Source organism: Eleutherodactylus coqui, chromosome 3, assembly GCF_035609145.1.
Source record: "Eleutherodactylus coqui strain aEleCoq1 chromosome 3, aEleCoq1.hap1, whole genome shotgun sequence".
In the NCBI taxonomy this organism is placed as follows: Eukaryota; Metazoa; Chordata; class Amphibia; order Anura; family Eleutherodactylidae; genus Eleutherodactylus; species Eleutherodactylus coqui.
In genome coordinates, this window is record NC_089839.1 from 116730831 (window position 1) to 116755675 (window position 24845).

A 24845-nucleotide genomic window follows, 5' to 3' on the forward strand; every position below is an offset into this window, starting at 1 on the left:
CCTGATTTTTGGATGCAGCTAAATAGCTGCATATATACGGTCGTGTGAATATGGCTTTAGGCTGGATTCACACAAATATATATCGGCTCGGTTTTCACGCTGAGCCGATATATGTCGTCCTCATCTGCAGGGGGGGGGGGGAGGATGGAAGAGCCAGGAGCAGGAACTGAGCTCCCGCCCCCTCTCTGCCTCCTCTCCGCCCCTCTTCACTATTTGCAATGAAAGGAGGCGGGACAGGGGCGGGGCTAAGTTCTGAGAATTCTCCACCAATGCAAATAGTGCAGAGGGGTAGAGAAGAGGCAGAAAGGGGGCGGGGGCTCAGTTCCCGCTCCTGGCTCTTCCTTCCTCCCCCCTGCAGATGAGGACGACGTATATCTGCTCGGCGTGAAAACTGAGCCGATATACGTTCGTGTCAATGCACCCTTAGGGTGTATTCACACGGGTACGTTTCATGCAATAACGATATGGACGGAATTTGCGCATGTTTGAATAATACATTGACTTCAATGTGTTTATTCACATGAGGGATTTTTCTCTCGCAGTGAAAGTACGAGATTGAAAAATTGCTGCCATGGGAGTTTAATGTGGGTGCAATGTCATTTTAACTATTGAAAACTATTGGAAGCACTTGTAATTTTTTTCACGCACGTGAAAATTTTGTATGCAAATCGCAAGTAACATATATAGTAACATAGTATGTTAGGCTGCAGGGAGAAACTGTCAATCTAGTTTAGCCTGTTTCCACACCCCCCCCCCTTGTTGATCAAGAGAAAGGCAAAGAAACCAATAAGGCAAAAGCCAATTCAGTCCATTGGTGGAAAAAATTCCTTCCCAACTCCATAATGGCAGTCACAATAATTCCTGGATCAACGTTTTGAAAATTCCTACCTGACTCCAAGACCCGGTATAACAACCCCTTTATTTATTTATCCTGTAATATCATAGCACTCTAAAAAGGCATCTAGTCCCCTCTTAAACCCCCCCTATCGATTTTGCCATCACCACGTCCTCAGGCAGAGAGTTCCACAGTCTCACTGCTCTTATAGTAAAGAACCCCCTTCTATGTTGGTGATAAAACCTTCTTTCCTCTAGACATAGGGGATGCCCTCTTGTTATCATAGCAGTAGTCCTAGGTATAAACAGATCATGGGAGAGATCCTTGTATTGTCCTCTAATGTATTTGTACATAGTAATTTGGTCGCACCTTAATCGTCCTTTTTCCAGTAGGAATAGTCCCAATTTTGATAGCTTCTCGGGGTATTCCAATCCTCCCATTCCGTTTATTAATTTTGTTGCTCTTCTTTGAACCCCCTCAAGCACTGCAAAATCTTTCCTGAGCACCAATGACCAGAAGTGTACACAGTATTCCATATGGGGCCTGACAAGTGCCTTGTATAGTGGAAGAATAATGTTTTCGTCCCTCGCCCCTATACGTCTTTTAATTAACCCCAAGACTTTAATTGCTTTTGCTGACTGGCATTGATTGCTTCAGTTAAGCCTCCAGTCAACTAGTACCCCCAGGTCTCTTTCTATATCACTTTTCCCTGGCAATATCCCATTTAGTGTATTTTGGTAACATCCATTTCTCATTCCCGTGTGCATAACCTTACATTTATCAATATTGAACCTAATTTGCTATTTTTCTACCCAAGCCCTCAACTTATCTAGGTCCATTTGCAGCCGTACATTGTTCTCCGTCGTATTAATTACCTTGTATATTTTCGTATTGTCTGCAAATATTGATATTTTACTGTGCAGTCCTATCAGGTCATTGATAAATATATTGAACAGAATGGGGCCTAATACTGAACCCTGTGGCACCCCACTCATGACCGTGGCCCAATCCGAGTACCAACCATTTGTTACCACCCTCTGCTTTCTATCTCTTAGCCAGTTTTTTACCCAACTACACTGGGTTTTCGCCCAGTCCGAGCTGTCTCATTTTATATATCAACCTATTATGTGGTACGGTGTCAAATGATTTAGAAAAATACAGATATATGAGATCAAGAGACGCTCCCAGGCCCAGCATAGAGCTTACTTCATCGTAGAAGCTGATCAAATTGGTCTGGCATGATCGACCCCTCGTGAACCCATGCTGATGAGGAGTTATACTGTTGTTTTTCCTGAGGTATTCTACGATGGCGTCTCTCAGAAACTTCTTGAATATTTTTCCAATTATTGAAGTAAGACTTACCGGCCTGTAGTTACCAGGCTCCCTTCTTGACCCTTTTTTGTATATTGGAACCACATTGGCAGTACACCAGTCCAGTGGTACAACCCCGGTCTCGATAGTGTAGCTAAATATTAGAAATAGCAGTCTGTCTATCATGTCACTTAGTTTCCTTAGAACCCTTGGGTGTATTCCATCTGGGCCTCGTGTGGGTTTTGTTTTATCCCTCTGCATCTCGTGTGGCATTTCTTTTTCCTTCGTGAGTACACTTGAAAAAACACAACTACTTAATAGATTCGCTTCCCCCCATCATCTTCTATGATTTCTCTTGCATTGTTTGTTAAAGGGCCAGTGCTCTCAATGCAAATCAAATCCACCCATGGACATTGGGCTATAGGCCGGCTGCACACAAACAGATTTGCATTGTGAAATCCGTGGTTGGCATCTGCACCAAAGATCTGCAGCAAATACTGTTTGCAACATGCTATGCAAAATTGCTTTTTCCTACACACTCACGGAAAAAAATTGCGATTTCCACGAGCGGAGCAGCATGCTCTATTTTCGTGAGGGGTCCATGCGGACGGCTTTCATTGAAGTCAATGGAAGCCACCTGACTTAAGTAGCATCCTCAATTGACATTGTGGATAGGTCGCGGGTACCGACGTCATTGCCTAGCGACGACATGGGAAAATTATTTTTTAAAATCTGTACTGCCAGGGGAGTGACAGGAGAGGTCACTCTTGGTGACACCTGTCACACCCATAGCTGTGGCATCAAGATACACTAGTACAGTATTATTGTACCTTGACGTCACCGGAAGCTAGGAGGTTTGACAGGGAAAACGCTCCTGTCACACCCCTAGCTCCCGAATGGCGCAATAGGTAGAGGTCCTCCAACCTGCAGGAATCGCTGAGGGGCTAAAGCGGCGTCACATGTAAGTGAGGCGACCTCCCTCAGTCTCTTACCCGACTCCGTCTCACTGTCCCGCTGCTGTTGCCTTCCGTCCCTCAGGGAGCCGCGGTGAATGTGGCAGTCCCCCGAAGACGTTAGGTCCTGTCTCTTGCGCACAGCACTGTCATCGGTGCTGTGGCCCTGAACGCTGCGGCATGAGTGTTTGTGCCGGCGGCCCACTCGCCTCTCTGCAGCGACGCCAATTACAAAGTTACACGGGTGGGAGTGGGGGAGTGAAGGCATAGCCAGGTGCGGCGTCTGTTCCAAGAGTTTGCGGACGCCGTCTCTCAGAGTCTCTCCCGCTGGTCATGTGGCCTCCTTGCATCGCCGCCGATATCAAAGGTGGGGGAGTAGAGCGGTGGCCGCCTGTTGGCCGGCCCCGCCATGTGGTCTCGCAGTGTGCGGTCAGCGGCTCCCAGTAGGTCTGCTGCCAGGCCTGTGTGCTCCCTGCAGTGGGCAGAAAGTCACATCGGCTGGGAGAGGAAGGGGGGGCTCTTGTGGGGCAGCGGCGGGCCATGAGAAGACGCTTCATAATCAGGGGGTTCTTCCTTCTGGGTCCCTAGTAGGGAAGCCCCTTTGGACATGCTGCTGTATGTGTTTTTCAGCTAATTTAAGTGGCCTTCCAGGACCTACAGGCCAGCCTGCTGTCCATCCAATCAAGTACAGGGGGAGTCACCCCCCTGTCAATCTTGGCTCCACCAGGACTTCCTGGTGGCATCAAGATACAATAATATGGTAAATGGATTTGCAATGAGAGCATTGGCCCGTTAACAAATAATGCAGATGACGGAGGAAAGGCAAATCTATTAAATAGTTTTTTTTCAAGTGTATTCACGAAGGAAAAAGAAATGTCACACAAGATACAGGGGGATAAAACAAACCTCGCACAAAACATCACCTCCCTAACTGCAGGAAGTGCAAAGTCGGTTAAAAAGGATTAAAATTGACAAATCGCCAGGCCCAGATGGAATACACCCAAGGGTTCTGAGGGAACTAAGCGACGTGATAGACAGACCGCTATTTCTTATATTTGGGGACACAATTGTGACTGGGATTGTACCACTGGATTGACGTATTGCCAATGTGGTTCCAATATACAAAAAGGGGTCAAGAAAGGAGCCTGATAACTACAGGCCGGTAAAGGTCCATTTACACGGAGCAATGATCGCTTTAAAAAAAAAATGTCATTCAGCCTTATCAGCAGTTCTCCACAAGTAGTGCTGATAGCATTGTTTTCCACTGGAGAACAAGGGATCTGAATGCAGATAATAGCCATCAGGCTATTAACTGCATTCAGCTAAGGCTTAATTTGCACACTTAATTGCTCTGAAGTAGCTGAGTAGCTACTTAAAAGTTTTTGCAAAATCATTGCTCAAAGAGAACCAGCAATGTCATTTGAGCGATCATCGGGCCATGTAAATGGGACTTAAGTCCCCAATAATTCGAAAAATAGTTGAGGGGTTTCTGAGACGCCATCCTGGAATATTTCAAGGAAAACAACAGCATAGCTTCTCATCAGCATACATTCATGAGGGGTCGATCATGTCAAATCAACTTGATTACTTCTACAAGGAAGTAAGTTCTAGGCTGGACCTTGGAGAGTCTATTGATCTCATATATCTGGGTTTTTCTAAAGCATTTGACAACATGCCATATAATAGGCTGATATATAAAATAGGGCAGCTTGGATTTGGCGAAAACGTGTGTATCTGGGTAAAGAACTGGCTAGGAGATAGAACAGAGGGTGGTAATAAATGGATTGTACTCTGATTGGGCCACTGTTGATAGTGGGGTACCACAGGCTTCAGTATTAGTCCCCATTCTGTTCAATATATTTATCAATGACCTGATAGAGGGACTGCATAGTAAAATATCAATATTTGCAGATGATACAAAATTATACAAGGCAATTAATACAACAGAGGACAATGTACGGCTGCAAATAGACCTAGATAAGCTGGGGGCTTGAGTAGAAAAATAGCAAATGAAGTTCAATATTCATAAATGTAAGGTTATGCACAGGGGCAGGAGAAATGGATGTCCTAGAATACACTAAATATATATATATATGGAAAAGGACCTGGGGATACTAGTTGACTATAGACTTAGCTGGAGCAATCAATGTCAGTCAGCTGCTGCAAAGGCAAATAAAGTCTTGGGGTGCATTAAAAGAGATATAGGGACAAGAGACGAGAACATTATTCTTTCGCTATACGAGGGGCTGCTGATAAGTTTTTGGCTTTGTGTTTTTTTTTGTTTCTATGGTAAGGAATGTTACATCACATGAAAGCCTTATCTGTCTAATATATGTTTTCAAAATTTTGTGTTTGTAGCTTATGGCAACAGTGATCTAGGCACACGGGAAAACAAAATGGCGGAGTCTAAGGCGACATTCACAGCAAATGAGAGCAGAGGAGTGGTAAAATTCTTGTTTCTGCAAGGAAAGTCCGTGAAGGATATACATGGTGATATGTGGCAGACATTGGGGGATCAATGCCCTTCATATCCTACAGTTAAGAACTGGGTTGCCAAATTTAAAATGGGCCACTCAGATGAGGAACATCCTGGACAACCAAGAGATGTTGTTGTTCCGGAGACCGTCGATGCTGTGCACAACCTCATACTGGAGAATCGGCGAATTTCAGCTAAAGGAATAGCAGACATCATGGGGATTTCTCGTGAACGTGTTTGTGTCATTATCCATAAACATTTGAACATGAAGAAGCTATCTGCAGAGTGGGTCCCCAAATGTTTGACAACACATCAGAAAAGCATGCGAGTGAAAACTTCCTTGTCCATTTGTCAGCGTTTCCGGACTGCTAAGAACTTCCTGGATCGACTGGTCACTATGGATGAGACCTGGATTTATTTGTATGACCCTGAAACCAAGGAGCAGTCAAAAGAGTGGAGGCACAGTGGTTCTCCTCACCCAAAGAAGTTTAGGGTGCAAAAATCAGCCACTAAGGTAATGGCGTCTGTGTTCTGGGATAAGGTTGGCGTGCTGCTAGTGAACTACCTTCAAAATGGTTCCACCATCAATGCAAGGTATTACATTGAACTTTTGGACCAATTGAAGGCAGCTCTAAAGGCCAAAAGGCGCTGCAAGCTGTCCAAAGGAATCTTTTTCCTGCAAGATAACGCCTCCGCTCACACTGCACAAGCGACCACGGCAAAACTGGTGGAGCTAGGCTTCCAGCTAGATGACCACCCACCTTATTCACCAGATCTAGCTCCCTCTGACTATCATCTGTTTCCAAACCTGAAGACACACCTCAAGGGTACCAAAATTCACACCATTTCTGATGCCATGGCTGCTACGGATGACTGGTTTGAGGCACAACCGAAATCCTTCTTTTTGCAAGGCTTACATAACTTGGAATACCAATGTAAGAAGTGTTTTGACATCAGTGGAGAGTAGGTGGAATAAATGTAAAGTTTCATCTTCCTATCTCTTTTGTTTCTGGGTAAAGCCAAAAACTTATCAGCACCCCCTCGTATAAGGCACTTGTCAGGCCTCACATGTAATACTGTGTACAGTTCTGGACACCGGTGATCAGGAAAGATATTGCAGTGCTTGAGGGAGTTCAAAGAAGGGCAACTTAATTAATAAATGGAACGAGGGGACTGGAATACCCCGAGAGGCTATCAAAATTGGGATTATTTACCCTGGAAAAAAGACGGTTAAGGGGGCAATCAAATAACTATGTATACATACATTAGCGGACAATACAAGGATCTTTCCCATGACCGTTGCTTGCCATCGCTTCAATGTATTTTTTTACATTCATGCAGCAGTGCCTTTTATGAATGGCTTTAAATACGCCAATTACGATCAGGAATCGATCGTGACAAAAATTCATTCATGCGAATATACCATGCACCTGGGCGGACGTGTAAACGCATACGCTCATGTGAAGGAGCCCTTAGAGTTGTTTCAAACAATTTTTTCTCCTCTAAGGCTACATTCACATGAACTCAAATCTCGCGTGAGTTTTGTGCATTGCGAAATGCACACAGCTTGCATGAATGTGAACTCCATTCTTGTGAATGGAGTCATACACATGAGCGATTTATTTATTTTTTCCCGCACAGCGATGCTGTTGGGTAAAAGATCTCTGCGTGTCCTTTTTTTCGTGTTTCTTGGAACGCATCACCCATTATTTTCAGTGGAATAGTCAAACACATCGCATGCCATGTGAGGTGCACTCGAGTGCAATGTGATGTTTCTCGTTTTGGAGTTTAAAGACTCCTTTCTCAAGAGTCACCTTTGGTTTTTTGTGCTTGAGAAAGGAGTAGTCTTTAAACTCCGAAACTTGTTGTACCCTGTACTGTCTGTTAATATTTACCTTCTCTATCACAAGGGATTTAACAATGCCTTATTTTGTCTACCACACAGAGGTTTTCCTCTGTTGTTAAGCTTCCATCTTTTCTATGGTGCGTTGGTGTTTCTGGGGTACCCTGAGTGCACAAGTCTTTTTTCATTGTTAGTTTTTTTCTGTTTAATCTGGGGTACGTTTGGATTCCCTAGAACCTCTCCTAGCTTTAGGTCTCCTTGGATGTTCCTTTGGGACAGGGTATCACCCGCCATGAGCATTCTTGCACGCACCTCCTTTGCCCCTAAGGAAACAACTACTGCAGATTTTTTGCTACACGAAAAATAGGCTTCAATTAATTCGGCTCCATCTACAGAGGCGCTGTTCAAATCGCCTATTAACCTACTTACAGAGCAAACTATAGATGTTTTTTAGGACAGCTTTCCTGCCATTTCTTGAGCTAAAGCCAAAAGTGAATTAAAACTTTTGACTGTGAGGAACTTGAAGGAAAAAACTGATGTGCTGAGGGGAGGACCAGTGCAAGATACGTAGCAAAGCTTTATGATCAAACGTGTTGTGCTGCCACAGAACCAGTGGACGTACCAGTATTCCTACTTGCATTACCCATTTCTGTGCATACTGGGGTCCTTCTGCACTATTAAATTCTTTTTTGCACAATTTCTTCACACTTTTGGCTTTGGTGCAAAGACTACCTCTTTTTTTAAATTTTTGTTTTAAACGGTGTGAAATGACCCTCTAATACAGTGCTATATGAGGAGTACCTATTACCACAGGGACTACTCTGACATGTGTATGACAGCTATGGCTTAATGTACAATGGTCTTTAGTAAGTCAGTAATAAACATAAAAGAAATATTAAAATTCAATGATATTTACCAAAACGTAGGTTGATGTGGAATAATTGGGTGTTGTCACCAAAAAACAATACTACACTTGTTGCTTTAGAATAGTGGCGAGATCAATAATCTGAAACCACTGAACTAGTGATGGGGACCAAACCGACAATCTAAGAGGGGAATTATATATTGTCTATAAAAGGTCCTGGTGAAATGATGGGGAAATTGAACATAAGAATGATTTTAAATGGATTATCCAGAGAGATATGTTCCCCCCCCAAACTGGCTCAGTGAGCAATAGTTACACAAAAGAAGATATACTCAGTTTCCATATTCCCCTGCTGCTTCTATTCCACAGGTGCCTGTTGGTTATCACTTTCGGGTTCTAGAGCCGGTACAGTGTCCGAAGAGTGGGCCCACAGCCAAGGAGATGGTGGGGTAGATGAGAATAACTATGTCATAGTGGCTCTACCATCTCCTTCCCTGGGAGTAGGTCAGGACCTGTCCACGTTACTACTGGGGGAGGTCACAGGGAAAAAGTAACCAGGAGTAACAAAGAGTTCTTTGTCACTCGTGATGCCACCGTTCTGACCTCAGCGGTGAATCTTGATGAAGTAAATAACTTTACTGTCTACACACAGGGAAAATTTCTGGACAAACCGGGAACAGTCGGTAATGTCAATTTACTGTAACTTTGGCACAATTACACACAGGTGGTGTGACAGGGAGGACTCTCGGGGTTATCTGGACAATCCACAGTCCCAGTTATCTGTGTGATCCTGCTCCTGGTGACTTTTTTTCTTTCTTCAACACTCTATCCATCAACACTCACACCTCTGGTGCCTTTTCTCTGGTAAACAGCGGTCCGTCTTTCTCTCTCTCAGTGCTTAGTGGTAGCAGCGGCATACTCTGGGTAGAGTAGGTCCAGGCCAAGCAGGAGGAAATAGCTCAGCTTCCTCCATTTTCCGCATGCAGACCGAGAAATGTCTGTGGGGGTCACTCACAGACTTGAGAGCAGAATTTCTTGCACTCGCACTCTTAGAGTACTCTCAGACTCTCTTTGACTAGTCTAGCCTAACTTGGACTGCCTCACAGACTCTGTTGCATTCCCTTTGCAAACACACATATATATATATATATATATAACAATCACATGACACAATATGATACATTTTTCAGACATAACCCAGGTGTTAACTCATTCAGTGCTGCAGAGGTGCAATACACAAGACAATAGCACGAGAGATATAACATTATGGAGGAGCCCCACTAGTTCTGGGCCACTACATCAGCAATGACGTCACCGACACTAGGGCCATGTGACCACTTTGGAAAATCGCCCTCTACCTTCACCTGCACCAGCAACATACCTTGATGTCAGCATGTTTTCGATCTGCACACATGGAGTCAGTCATCCTAGATTCCCACTTTAATGTTTGTGATACTTGTGTTTGAAAATTTCATCTATAGTAAGTTTTGTTCTATTTTGCATACAAATTAAGCCAGTTTCACTTCTGTGTCGAAACCTCCAACCCAAGGTTCCGTCGCAGATCCAGCTCAAAATACCAGTAGAAAAAGCACTACATAAAAAGCCGGGCAGGTGTGCAGAAAGCGGGCGGACCCCATTATAAGCAATGGGGTCTGCTCAGCCCTGTACAGTTCCGTCCAGAGATGGAGCCATTTGGCTGTGTGGATTCCCCTTTCCTGCTCCCCGAATGGAGCAAGAAAGCAGAATCCCTGCTGCAGATGTGAAACTGCCCTTGCACATACAGAATCTATTGTTATTGATCGTCACCATCATTACTTATGAATATATGTAATTTCATTCTACAGATAACTACGTATTGGGAGAGAGAGAAGAACTCTATACACATACTTTACCGGCAGAAGATGAAGGGCACAGACTTACTCAAAACTTTCAAAGTGACATCGGAGCAAGCCCAATTCCAAACATTCAATTTACTCAGCCTTCCCAACGGATCAGATTTCTCCCTACAGTACACAATATTGTTCTCTCTGAGCACAAAGATGTCAAGTTCAATTGTTCCATTGAAGTCCCCAGTTTGGATAATGGAGAACAGATAACTTGGTGGAAGAACGGACAGTTGATATCCTTCCATATGCTTTCGGAACGTATCTCTAGCCAGTCTTTTGATATTCCTGATGGTGTGATGACCACTATGCTATCTTTTTGCAGGTAAGGCTTATAATATCGGTCATTTGAACATATTCCTCTCTTAAGCTCATTATACATTTTTATACTTGGGTTACTATTGTATAACTATGACTATGGTTTGGAGTTGAGAAATATCACAACTAACCAGTGGGGATCAGTAAGGCCTATACCGTCAAACGGTAATGAAATCCGAGACCGGCTTATCATCTAGCTCATGCTAATCCACATATCTCCTATAATTGAATGGTGTTGTCGTCCCTATTCACTGACGTCTGGAGACAGGTACGGAAAGTGACGAACCTTATGGCCAACATATATAATACCTCTGCCATTGCCCAAATTGTACAACCTTAGTATATCATTCAGTTTCTCTAGAAGCTCAATGGGACTGAAATCTGTTTTTGATGCTTTCTTTTTTTCTATTAAGCATTACAGATGTACAGAGGTCAGATAATGGCACGTATACCTGCAAATTAAAAATTAAGGATGATGAAATAGTTTCCGATCCTATTTATATCCAGGTGGAAGGTAAGAAGTGTACATTAAATTGTCTAGACATAAACTACCTAATATACTGTATATATCAGGATGCCCAATGGAACCCATTGACTATAGTGGCATCTGTTCAGTTTCTGCCCAGCTGCTTGGCTTTTAGACGGATGAAAAAGTGCTGCATCCAGACCTTTTTTCCGGTATTTTGACCCGGAACACAGATGTGAAACCGGCCTTAGTGAAATCTTTTCTCGGCACAATAGGACTTTACATAAACTGAACATATTCAAATCTTCAACTTGGTATATAAGAGAAAGGGTGCTCATAGAAACTGAGCTACGGTGACTGCATGTGGATTACTTTTAATTGCAGGGCTACTCCTGGACTTGCCTTTGTTTCAGTTGACTAGGTCAATACATAATAGAAAATCCTCTGTGGCTTTTGGTGCTGACTCACATAAAAATTCATGTGTTAGGCCAGTTACACATCTGCGTCAGAATCTCAGGCCGGAGGTCCCATCACAGATCAGGCTGAAAAAAAAACAGAAGAAAAAGCGCTGCATGTAACACTTTTTTTTCCGACCAAAAGCAGGGCAACTGGACGGAAAGTGAGTGTACCAGAAATGGAACTATTCCGCCCAAGGAATTCCACTTTCATGTTCCCAAAACAGAGCAAGAAAGTGATGTGAAACCACCCTTACATGTGCTTTTTGTTTGGAAACCCTGCCATGATTTGAGAGGCTATTTAGTCTAATGAGGTTCAGATGTGCTCTTTTCCTCATGGTATTGCGCATCCTCTTGCGTACTACTCGTGCATTTTTGGCACCTCCCATAGACTTCTATGGGGATCCTTGCTGTGCAGAAAGATAGAGTGGGACCTATTTTTTTTCTGCGCGCGAAATACGTATGGAAAATCAAGAGCTGGGAACCAATCCATTTAAATTATTGGTTTCTATTCTCTATATTTTGCTCACGCAATTTTTGCATGTGTAAAAACACGCGCAAATATGTCTGTGTGAAGCCACCCTTACGCTGAATATTTTTTCCATAATTGGGCCTTACATACTATGTCAATCCAATTTCTTGAACTGTAAAATGCTGCAGATTTTCTACAGCCAATTCTACAGGAATAATAATGAATTGAACATAATACGAAACAACTCTATTCTTATGGCTGGCTTCACACAGGCAAATTCCCATTGTGGAATCTGCAGCAAAATGCACACATTGAAAGGCATGAAAAATGCACTTTTATGCTCACACTCGTGGATACGAATTGTGCTTTGAAGTCAATGGAGGCTTTGAAGTCAATGGAGGCCGTTCAACCCGCAGCCCATCTGCAATTAACATTGCGTATTCTGAAATACAAACATTCCAAAAAAAACCACAAACTACAATTCATGACCGTCAGCAAGCCCCGTGGTCATCCGCAATACAGAAAAATCGAGGTACGCAGGGTTCTCGAACTGGTTCCCTGCTGGAATCTGCTATGAGCCTCCCACATGCAGATTCCGGTCCACCTGTGTGAAGCCGGCACAACAATGCAATCACTTATGCAATACAAGCTGAAAATATCATACAGACATTTGAATTATTACATCCAGTACTGGATCTCCTCTGTTGGCTCTATAACTAGTGATATGACTTATTAGATTAGTTCCTAGCGTTAAATATCTCTCACCTACAGGCTTACATACTATACATTTTTCTTGGAAAAGGTTTACTCAATTTCTACTAAGTTGTACTTCTATAATTTGCTTTTTCTTTAGGCCTTCCACATTTCATTCGACAACCAGAGACTTTAAATGTCACTAGGAACATGCCGTTTAATCTCACCTGTGAGGCTGTCGGACCCCCTGAACCTGTGGAGATTTATTGGTATCAAAATAGTACACGGATCAATGATGTCGCCGAAGTGTCGCCAGCTGTGCTTTATGTATCAGGTAATTCCAACATAAAGAAGGACCCTGTAAACCTCTGGAAATTTATTCTATAATTTACATTGTGCACACAAATCCAGGGTAACCTGTGAAACTATTCTGCCGGCTTCACAGTGGCATGGGAGGTATCAGGCCATTAAAATACGGTTCAATATTGCCCTTGCAATCTTTTTGAAACCCCTGGATGTGAGGCGTTTTCATGAAGGGATTTCCCTGCCTCGGCTGAAGGGATTTCCTTGCTTTGGTTGAAAGGGATCCTCCCTGTCACAGCTGCAGCAGAGGATCGCGAAGTTCTCTCATTAAAAACAATGAGCAATATCACAGAAAGATAGAACACGCTGCGATTTTTAAATTTTTTTTAACATAACATCGCATGAGTAAAAACATTGCAGTTAGGAATAAAATAATTGAACATCATTGGTTTCAAAATTCCACGTTTTCATTCACTCTAGCATCACGCGAAAATCTCACGTTTTTCTCGCCAGTGTAAAGCCAACTGCTCTCACGCCTGCATTAGGGCTAACTGTGGATTTTGATGCGGAATTGCTGCTAGGATTCAGCTATTTTCAATTTGCACCAAAATCCACAACTAGCAGTGCAGATTTTGGTGCTGAATATTCTGCAGGAGGGCGTATTCTCCAACACTGTTGCTACAATTCTCCACATTGTTGTTAGTTGAAAGGTGCCTAACTGTTAACATCAGAAGAGAAGCAGACCATATAGTCGCATAGTAATTGTGTATATCTAATTCTTTGGCCACATTTTTCGGGTATTTCTTTGATTTTCCAAGAATACACTGCAACAGTCTTAGGTACAATACTTCTGGCACATTTTTCCCTTTATAGTCTCCAACACACTCGAGCTATAAAAGACACTCATTCGCCGAGATTCAGTCGCCATCAGTCTCAGTTATCTGATTCTTGGGAGAGCGACCCGGACACAAAAGGGAAAACACCCAGAATCACTACTTAAGGCCTTTTCTCACTGACCTAGCGGCATTTATTGGGCAGTCACTCACGCCAGAATTGTCCTCCGACTTGCAGCAGCGGAGCTGCTCCCATCCTTCCATTCAGTAGTTAAGCAGAGGAGTGTGTAACATTCACCGCCGACTCCTTCTGCAGAAACTGATTCTGACCTCAGGTCCCCTGAGGGGTTGCATCACATGGCTAAATGAGATGGACCCAGGCTTAGCCCAGGCGGAAACATCAGAACCTCAGCCTCCCTTACACACATCCACCTTCACCGAATACATTCTACTCTCTCTTTCACTACACCAATTAAATTCGCCCCTCAACCTATCTATCCCCCAACCATGCCACAAAGAACAGGTGAGGGAGACAGGCACGCAGACACCACCAAGTTTGGTGACACCAACACAAGACAATGACCTTAGGACTACCTAAAGAGGTTACCACATACACGACAAAAAGACCAACAACAATGTAGACACACACAGACAATCCACACGAGGTAGACAAACACGTACTAGAGGGACCCTAACTCTGGGCCACTACACATTCACAACATGTTGCGCTGCAGCGAGCATTTTTGTGCATACAGTTGTGTCAAGGAGCCCAAAAAAAAGACATGCATTGCTGACCAGTTGGTTCAATTTGCTACAATAGACATGTTCGAGCAGGAAAACTTTTGGTGCATATGCTAAATGTGTTCACATAAGAAGATGTGAGGAGAGCCTTTTGCTTTATGCAGTTTATTTTACACTGAGGGCGCCTGCACAGGAGCGGAAATTCCGCCGCTGGAAGCCTGCATAAGATTGCGTTAAAAAACGCAATCCTATGCAGACGGTCGCGGTTTGGTTGTGCGAAATCCCGCGCGGCAAACAAACCGCACAGAAACGTCACTCACCCGCTGACGGCTCCGGTCTGCGCATGCACCGACTGCCCGGCAAGCCGGCACATCAAACAGCCGGAGCCGCGGGCACGGGTGATTACGCGCTGGTCCCTGCAGGTGCTCGGGTTGGGTCCCATTGTGAGAATCCTCGCCGCCGGATCCGACCCGCCCGTCTGCAGGTGGCCTGAGGATGATAAAATGATCGATGAAAGTTATTGATTGTCTTGTTTATCTAGTATACTGTAGCAACCTATTTAATTCTTTACAGATGTGGGCAGAACTTTCCCCACTGCACCCATTACAGATTTGCAAGCTCGCTATTACATCAAGTATTTTTGTTAGCTAATTAAAGGTATCATATCTACAAGATTACGTGGTTTCTCTTGCTGGGAACAATCACACTGTGGCTTGTAAAACCACATAGAGCCCTGCTGTGCAGTAAAAGAGCTCTATAACTGTGTAAGTAGCAGACTTTATTAAATTCACGTGATCCTAAGAAAAGCACATAGCTTCATGTTACACGGGGTGCAACAACACAGTCTGTGCCCGCTCTACATTTATTCCATCTAGTCCTATTAAACTCTTAGGCCATTTCCACACGGGCTACAAAATTGCATGATTTTGTAGCAATGCAACTGTGCTACAAAATGCATGTATGTGAAGCCCATGGTACCCTTTGGGTTCTTTCACATGAGCGATGTTTTGTAGAATGCGACATTCCTAGAATACAAAATTGCGGCATGCTGTATACAGCCAGGATTTGCGATTTTATTTGTTGCTCATGTTTCCCTATGAATCCTTCCTATGTGTTACATCACATTGCGCGAAAACGCAGTTTTCGTGCATTGCAATGCAACTTTTACAGTAGAAACCACTACTGGAAAAGCCCTAAAATAAGCCCTAGCTGCATTAAAAAAAAAGAATAAATCACCTACCAGGCACTATCCGCTCTCTGCACGTCTCCCCTGAAGCTCTCCGGCATTCATTGAATAAATGGCTGTGATTGTTTTTTCAAGCGCTGGCTCCAATTGGCTGAGCCGCGGCACTCGAGGACCAATCAGGGGCAGAGCTTCCTGGAGGTGGAGATTTTCAAAGTCCTGACCAGGAAGCTCTGCTGGAGGACTTCAAGCAAGTGCCGGGGAACTTCAGGGAAGAGGTGATGTATTCTTTTTTTTTTTAGGCAGCTAGGACTTATATTTCAAGACCTCTCCCACACTCCGAAACTCCCGGCAAAAGAGCGCCACAAAGTCGTGCGACTTTGTAGCACCAGAAAATTATGATATCGCCAGAGCAAATGCAGCGATATCGCACGTAACATAGATGCAATATCACTGCGATTTTCATGCGGCGATATCGCGTCACCCTTGTGGAAGTGGCCTTTTTCCTGGAGAAGGATAGGACTTTCCCCACTGCTTGGTTTAAAATACAGGATTATTCCACATGATCTCCTGATGTGACCCCTCATAACTCTCGTTTAATGACACTCAGATACAGGAACTTGATAGCAATGGAAACAGAAACTCAAAAAGCTTCATTTAGCAAAACTGTCTAACATAAGACGTCCTTGTTGACCATAGCAACCAATCAGAGTGCAGCTTTCGTTTCTCAAGATGCTGAGGTAAGATGACAGCTGCGCTGATTGGTTGCTATGGGCAACAAGGACTGGTATACTTTTACACAGTTTTGATAAATGAGACCCAAAAATGTTTATTGTGCCATAGTCGTTGCTAGGGGGAATATGAGACAAAATGGCTGCCAATGAAGGCAGGAGAGCGTTTTGTGTCCTTGATTTTCCAGTTTACCAGTCTGTTATTAGTCTTAAGGGGACAGTGAAAATCTGGCTACTGCACTGCCAGTCAGTGATCTAGGCCAATTGTAAGCAAAAGGGGTAGTGAACAAAGCATCACATTGAACAGTGATCTCCCCAGATTTGAGGGATCGCTGGGTCTGCTATATACCCTAAAAATTCCATCATATGCTAACGACAGGGATAGTGCAAAGTCTTTAAAACATTCAGAAACAAATACATACCTACCTCCAATAAAGATCATGCTACAGTGCCTCTTTTCGCCACCTGGATAGAATATCCTATCTTGCCTCAGATTTTTGCTGATGCAATAAGGGTTGGAAATATCCAGGGGATAACACTAATAAAGTATGTAGTCCATATCTGTATAGTGCATAGAGCACAGGTTATTTAAAATATTTAAATAAAAGTTATATTTTATTGTTAGATATCTACCCACCTTCTCAGTGAATCCACATTATTTATTTTGCGCATTGGATGCTGTAAAAATGAAATCCAAATACAAATGGCAGAATTTTTTCTCCAATCCCCCTAAAAAATTAGTTTAATTTATACAATACATTGTATGTCCCCAAAAATTATGTCATTAAAAAATACTTGCCCCACAAAAAAAAGACCCTCATATGGCCATGTAGATGGAAAATGAAAACGTTATGGCTTCTGGAATGCGATGATGAAAAAACCTGAAAAATCAGTGGGTTATTAAGGCGCAATAGTAAGAGGTTATTAATTGCTTTTGTAAGAGAAAATGTAGCTTTCCTTGAAAATGTTAGACCGTCTCTTAGTATCACTGCGCTCAGCTCATGTGATTCCATTTTTCCACGTTTTATATCTAATCCTTCTTCGTCACATGATTTTCAAGGATTTCTGATTTAAGCTTCTTAGAAAATCCGCTCGGCATTCCCTGCATATAACAAGAAGACGCATTGACTAGAAATTGTTATTTTTGGAGTCGCATGCAGCATATTAAGGAGATTTTATTGTCTGCAGACTTTCCTAGTTTTTTGTGTAACTGACTGAAATAACTGCAGCATGTCTAGTGATTGCGTTCTGTATACTGAATGACAGCGATTAACTTCTCGTACGCTCACCGCAACAGCATAAACACACAGGGTAATATGTATATGATTACACAGGGCAGCAAATTCACATTCAACAAAGCTCAACAATATTGTTATGTGACATTATACATATTTTAAAGAATGAAAAATTAAGTAAACCGGTTTACACCTGCATTGGTCGGAGGTTCCGTCGCAGATCCGGCTGAAAATACCAGAAGAGAAAGTGCTGCATGTGGCGTTTTTTCTTCCATCCAAAAGCTGGCCAGCTGTGCTGAAAACGGGCAGACTATTATAGTCAATAGGGTTCATCCGGCACAGTTCGGGTCCATCCAGAGACTGAACTGTTCAGCCACAGGGATTTCTGTTTCCTGCTCCCCGATGTGAAACCACCCTAGATCAGTCGTTTCCAATGTCAATAAAAGAGTCGGGAGCAGGGCAGATTCTTAGGAGTCTGTCCACATTATTGTAACATTTTACGCAGTGTAAGGCCATATGTGAGTAGTGCATCGGATAGCTCATGGACACTCGGCCATGCGCTGTCCGATATTTACTGGTCCCAAACATTGCATGTGCTATTCTCATCCATGAAAACATGGTCAATGTGAAAAATTTGGCATGTGAATAGCCTCATAGAATAGCTTCATGAAATACACAGACAGCACCTGGCCTGAATATGTGGCCAGGTACAGGTAAATACACATACAGCCTATCTCCAACGGTCCTATTGAAATGAATAGAGCCACAGCACACAGGCTCGACTTGGTGACAATATCAGCCAAATTCCTTGCTTGAAAGTTTCCACTGATACTAAAACAATCAAAAATTAAAGCAATGTTTTCTTACGTACATTGTAACTCTTTCATATGTGGATTCACAATTCCTTTACTAATGTTTCTTCCTATAATACAGTATCTAAATTGTAACTGCTGGGGTAGTATGAAGGACACCGCAATTACAGTTGCATTCTTCAGTGTCTTAAAAGGATCTTTCACGGTTTATTAAAGGAACACTCCTGGCAAAAACTGATTCCCTGGGCTATGCCTGATGTATTGGGAGAGCTGTGCAAGAGACAAGAATTATTGTTTTCCCGTCCATTTGAGCTCTGCACTAGGATAATACAGTGTATAAACTTTCCATGAAGTGTTCGTTTAAATACTGTAACTATGTTCAGCCAGGACTGATCTGGTCATCTACTAAGATGTGATGTAAAAAATTTCAGTTCCAGCTGTCAGAGTTAAAACTCTTCAAAACTTCATTGTAACAAAGTTAGCAATGCATTTCTGAAGAATCATGTGTCCTTAGTGTCAGAATGTTTCACACCTTAGTCTAATCTGACTGGTCAAGGGCAATACATTGATAGCTCCTCATTTTCTTATGTATACTTTATTCTTCAGGCTATAAGATGCACGTAGGCTTAGATAATAGAAAATACGATAAAAATATTTCATATCAAAAACTTTCCTGGTAGGCTAAAGAAGTAGAGGGTTTAGTTTCAAGTGGAAGTGGATAGCCGCAGTAGCCCTAAAAGTAAATGTGCCCCCTCACAGTGGCCCTATAGTAATCTACACCCAGTAGTAATAGTGTCCTCCAAGTAGTATTAATAGCTGCCAGTAGTAATAATTGCTCCCAGTGGTCTCAGTAGTCATAATGGCCCCCAATGGAAATACTGCCCCCCAGTAGTAATAGTGGCTTCCAGCAGAGGCGCAAGTTGAAACTTCTAGGCCCCAACTGTAATGCTTTATTAATAGTACTGGGCTCCTTATATGGGGAAGAGAGGCATTTTGGGCCCTTTAAGGCTTTTGGGCCTAGGTGCAACTGCATCCTCAGCATCCCCTATAGTTACGTCCCTGGCTCCCAGTGGTCCAGGTAGTAATTATGGCTCCCAGTGGTTATCATGCTTGCAGTAGTAATATTGGCCCCCAGTGGTAATAGTGGCCTCCAATGTTAGCAGTAGTAATAGTGGTCCACAGCAGTAATATTGGCTCCTCGTAGTTCCCAGTAGTAATAATGGCCCCCAGTGATAATAGTGATCCCCAGTGGTCTCAGTAGTAATAGTGCCCCCAGTAGTAATTATGTCCCTCAGTGGTAATAGTGCTCCCAGTAGTAATAGTGGCTCCCAGTGGTTTTAGTAGTGATAATGACCCCCAGTGGTAATAATGACCTCAGTGATAATTGTGGCCCCCCAGTAGTCTCCACAGTAATAGTTTACCCAGTAGTAATAGTAGCTCCCCATAGTAACAGTAGTAATAATGGCCCCCAGTTGTAATAACGGCCTCCAGTGGTAATAGTGGTCTCCAGTGTTACAAGTAGTAATAGTGGCCCCCCGTTAATAGAGTCCTCCAGTTGTCTTAGACGTAATAGTTCCCCCGCCAGTGGTCTCAGTAGTAATAGAGCCCCCAGTGGTCCTAGTAGTAACAGTGGCCCCAGTGGTGCCAGTAGTAATAGTGGCCCCAGGTGGTAACCGTGCCCCCAGAACTGGCTGGTAGGTCAGTGACTTTACATTCCTTCTGTAGTCTCGATTTTGGCACCGCTGAGTATAACAGGCTCTGCCCTCTGACATTTCTCCCAGCATCTGTGTTACTGCACTTCCTGTACACACAGCACAGACGCCAGGAGAAGGTGTCAGAGGTCAGAGCCTGCGGTGCGCAGTGGCACCCGGACTGGAGCTGTAGAGGGAAGGTATTTGCTAGTGGGGTTGTTGATCTTAATGATAACTTACAGTGCTTTGCTCTGTAACTGATCATTATGGAAGCAGTCAGAGGCGTCTGGCATTGCGGGAGCCTTCTGACATTAGACGAAAGGATTTTTTTCTTGGTAAAAATTGCGTCTTTTAGTCCCAACAATATGTTAATTGATCTTCATTGTCTAAAATATGTTGTCACTGTGAACTTCCTGAAGAACATCAAGGCTGTTTTTACTTCTGTATTATTCTGCAGGTTTGGATCAAGCAGCGGTTTACAGTTGTGAAGCCCACAACAAGAAAGGACTGACCGCGTCCAATAATGTCAACGTTAACATTAAAGGTATGCTGAAGAGATACGACAGGAATCATGTTCTCTACTGCTCTGAATATTTGCTGCCTCAACTCAACCCATTAAAATGTATGTACTCACATCCTGATGCCACGCAGGGGGGGGAAAAAAAACCCTCGTTCATATTCGTGCAATATTTGGGCGTTTTGCAATGCACAAATCTTGCACAATTTTCTTGGCCAGATGAAAGCGGCCTAAGGCCTCATGTCCATGGGCGCGCATGGTTTCCCCATGCAGAATCCAATGACAGGCAGTTCTTGCCTGTCATTCATTCAGCGAGAGCTGCTTGTGATTGGCTGAGCGCCTCAGCCAATCGCAATCAGCTTTTTCAGCAGGTGGGGATTTTAATTCCCTGGCTGCTGAAAGAACTGCATTGCAGAGCCAGGGACAGCGCAGAGAGGACGCGGCTGAGCCCCGGCAGCTGAAGAAAGGCGAGTACGTGTTTTTTTTATTGTTTTTAACACTACTTTGCCTTGTTTTTCAGGGAAGGGCTTATATTTAAAGCCCTTCCCTGAAAAACAATTACGGGGTGTCGGCAGCTGGATTCTCTACCGCAGCTGTCATCTGTGACAGCTGCTGTAGGGAATTCTTTATTTCCTGCAGTGATTTAGAATTCCTTTGCCACATCTGTCACAGTGTCACCTTTTACACTAAAATGGTTGTTTTTCAGGGAAGAGCTAATGTTTAAAACTCTTCCCTGAAAAACAATTAAGGGGTGCTGGCAGACCATAGCTTTCAATGGAGCCGCAGGCATCTGCTGCGGCTCCATTGAAGGCAATGTGTGCATTCCCTATGGTGCACGCATGTCTTATCTTTACAGGCACACGCCTGTAAAACACGGACATGGGAAAACACCATAGGGAATGCATTGGATGTAATAGACGCTCGTTTGAAGCCACCCTTAGTTATTATTTGTAGCATGCACTACCAATGGAGATTACAAGGAAGTGTTTGCACATCGAGTGCCTACACTGGTGTCAGTTTTTGTATGCTTTATTGACAGAAGGTTTAGAAGACAGTCACATGTGGTGAGAACAAACTCCATGTGTGGTTTCCTTGTTGGAAACTGTGGGGCAAAAAGCAGTTTAACTATAAAGGCTTATTCATACAAACACATTTGCACTGTGTATTACATGTACAAGATTAGCATGCACAATACACAGTGAATAGAACCCATTGATTTCAATGAGTTAGTTTACATGAGTGTATTTTGCACGTGCATCTCCTTTGCGCAAATAAAATGCAGCATGTTGCATTTTTGTGCGGATTGCACACAAAAACCCCACAAATTTAACTAATTAAAAACTCAGTTGCCCATTGAAATCAATAGGCACATGCTTGCACATTTGTTTTCACATACAAATATGCAGGGCATGCACGCGCAAAAAAATGCAATAAAATACGCACACATACATCCAAAACCACAACACGCATCATGCAAATATGTAGCACAAATTTTGCATAAATACACATACGTCTGTGTGAACCTGGCCTAAGAAATGTAGGCTTTTAGGAATTTTGTTACATCAACTCACTCTCCCATATTGGTGACTAAAAGGTACCATACTTGTATCATCCTTCCTATTAGCCATGTTTTCTTCTATTAGCCCCAATAGTGACATTCGCTAATATGAGTGCTGACAGTCTGTGAACAGTGCTGTAAAGCCCCCTATATTGTATCCCCATACATCCACGCATCTGAGGAACACTGTGCTCCTCCCAAAAAAATAGTCAGAATAGTGTATAGTGGTGGTGGTGGTGGGGGGTCAATCATAGCCCAGGGGTGTCACTGAAAACAAAAGAAGGCCCACGAAGGCTCTCTTGTTTTAAAAGCAATGTCATAAATTTGAGGCTTCCTACACATGGGCGAACATGATATCAGGCAAAAACACCTTGCAACTGTGAAGTTCCAATCCACCCGCGCAATAGAAGATCACAAGTGTTTTCCATCGATTTAAATGGGAAACTGGCATGCACATCACATAACATGTGAGAACCATGCGAGGCATTAAGAATCCCATTAAAATCAATGGGCGAAATGTTCCAAGGAACGTGAAAAGTCAGACCATGCCACGCTCGTGTAATATGACTCTGTTCAAAAGAATGGGGTTCATATTTGTGCGAGATCTGTGTGCCTCAGTAGAATATCCATCCCTAACAACAGACCACATGTTATATAGGCACATAAACGTAATGCATTTTTCTCTGTCCTGTGCTCATCGTGAAAATAGTCGCTGGTTACACTGTGCCTATGATATATACATGGCTAGGTCATGTGATGCAGCCATCCAATGAAACTGCTGCCCATATGCAAGATGGAGGACACATGTGGTGACATCAGCAGGGGCACCCTGGCTGATAATTGCCTGCATGGTGACCTCTGTAGCCAGCATTATAGAAAATTCAATTTGCCTGCGATTTTCACTAAAAATTAGTTCAGACTGAGGGCCTTTACCCACTAGCGATATTTCTTCCTGCGATGCGACAGTGATGATTATGAAACAATGATTTTCAATGGTTTTATACTCATTTGCGATTTTTCACTCCAGCTTCGCATCGCAGAGAAGAAATCTGCGATATCACTCAGTGTTTTCAATTGGGCCAGTAGACATTTATTGATGAATAGCTAAGCGCTGCCTGTAATTGGCTGAGCGCTCAGCCAATCAGCACAGCCCTTTCAGGAAGCGGGTATGTTTAAATCCCCACCTGCTGAAAGAGCTTGACAGCAGGGGAGCCAGCCGGAGGACGCACCTTAGTGGCGGAGAAGTGATTCTATCTTTTTTTTCACCACTTAGGGATGATTTTCAGGGAAGGGCTTATATTTCGAGCCCTTCCCCGAAAATCATGTTGCGGGGGTTGCCTACAACCTGTTGAAAGCGCCGACCCTATAGAAAGCAATGGGATAGCATCCTGGACTTCTGCCACAGCTGTGGCAGAGGATTCCTTCATCCTTGCGGGGATGAAGGAAACCCCTGCCACAGCTTTGACAGAAGTCAGCGATATCCTCCCTATGTTTTCAATGGGGCTAGCGCTGCTGCCACTGGCCCCGTTGAGAACACTGAGCGATATTGCAGCATTTTTCTCGAGCTGCCAGGCGAGTGTTTTCACTTGCTCTCGCAGCGCAAGAAAAAAAAACCGCTAGTGGGTAAAAGCCCTAAAGCCTAGTTTAGACACAACGATTATCGCTCAAAAAATCTTTGAGTGATTTTTGAGCAATAATCATTGTGTGCTTTTTTACAGCGCAAGGTGATCGCTCAAAATTGGGACGATGTTATCGCCCAGCCGACTAAGATGAGCATAACTAGACATTGTATCAGATTGCTGCTCCTTCATTAAAGAACATCATGTCTGTTTGAGCTCAGCAGTTTATGGATAGTGGTGGTGTTGTTACTGCTCTAGCTGTCTTTAGGATATACTTCTTAATGCAAGGCTTGCTGTTTTTTCCTTGGTTTTACCCTGCAGTCTTGGAAGAAGGCCATACTTTAATAGGATGACACCCTCTAAATCGTGCAATAGAACATAAGGCTTACTAGTTTTTACTGAATTTAGTCAGTTCACAGGATATATTAATATATATATATAAAAATATGGTTTTACTTGACAATGTATATATACACACCTGCTATGAACCAAGTTATTTCACATGTATATAAAACAGAGGGCTTCAAAATAGATATAAGAGAGGCTTATTAAGGGAATTTCAGAGGTGTTTATTATTTGGCAAGTTTACATCTAGTTGCCTGTATGGGCTCATTCCCAGCTGCTGGACCTCCACCGAACAGCTAGTTATCCCCTTTGCTATGCATAGGGTATAATTTGCTGCAACCTGAGTGCCTCTGTCACAGTACATGGCTTTTTATTTGTTTGAAAGCAAGGTTTTCTCTGTAAATACAGTACATTGCATTATCTCTCTTGTACTGATCATGACTTTTAGAATGTATTATACCCCAGAGCTGCGTTTACAGTTTGTCTGTTTTTTACTGTTGACAAGTTTGCCATTTAGCTCAACCCTAAAAACTCAGCCGAGCTCCCATGGTGCAGTGAAACAGCTAGTTTACCCTACATGATTGGGAATACGGCTCTGTGTTATACAAAATCAGAACATTCAATTACAAATCCCATTTAACTTTTTGAAAGCATGGGTCCTAGGTTAAAATCTCATCAAGGATAACACGTGCATGGACTTTGAAAAA

At 43.2% G+C, this 24845-nt stretch overlaps 1 protein-coding gene across 1 annotated transcript in view; it reads left to right on the plus strand.

The window, feature by feature from the left end:
- Positions 1-24845, plus strand: part of MERTK (MER proto-oncogene, tyrosine kinase) — a 151171-nt gene that overhangs the window by 14703 nt on the left and 111623 nt on the right. Inside the window, exons 2-5 of the mRNA XM_066595993.1 lie at positions 10128-10491; positions 10898-10998; positions 12731-12904; positions 20557-20643. Coding sequence (XP_066452090.1) covers positions 10128-10491; positions 10898-10998; positions 12731-12904; positions 20557-20643 — 726 coding nt within the window. The remainder of the gene's footprint in view (positions 1-10127; positions 10492-10897; positions 10999-12730; positions 12905-20556; positions 20644-24845) is intronic.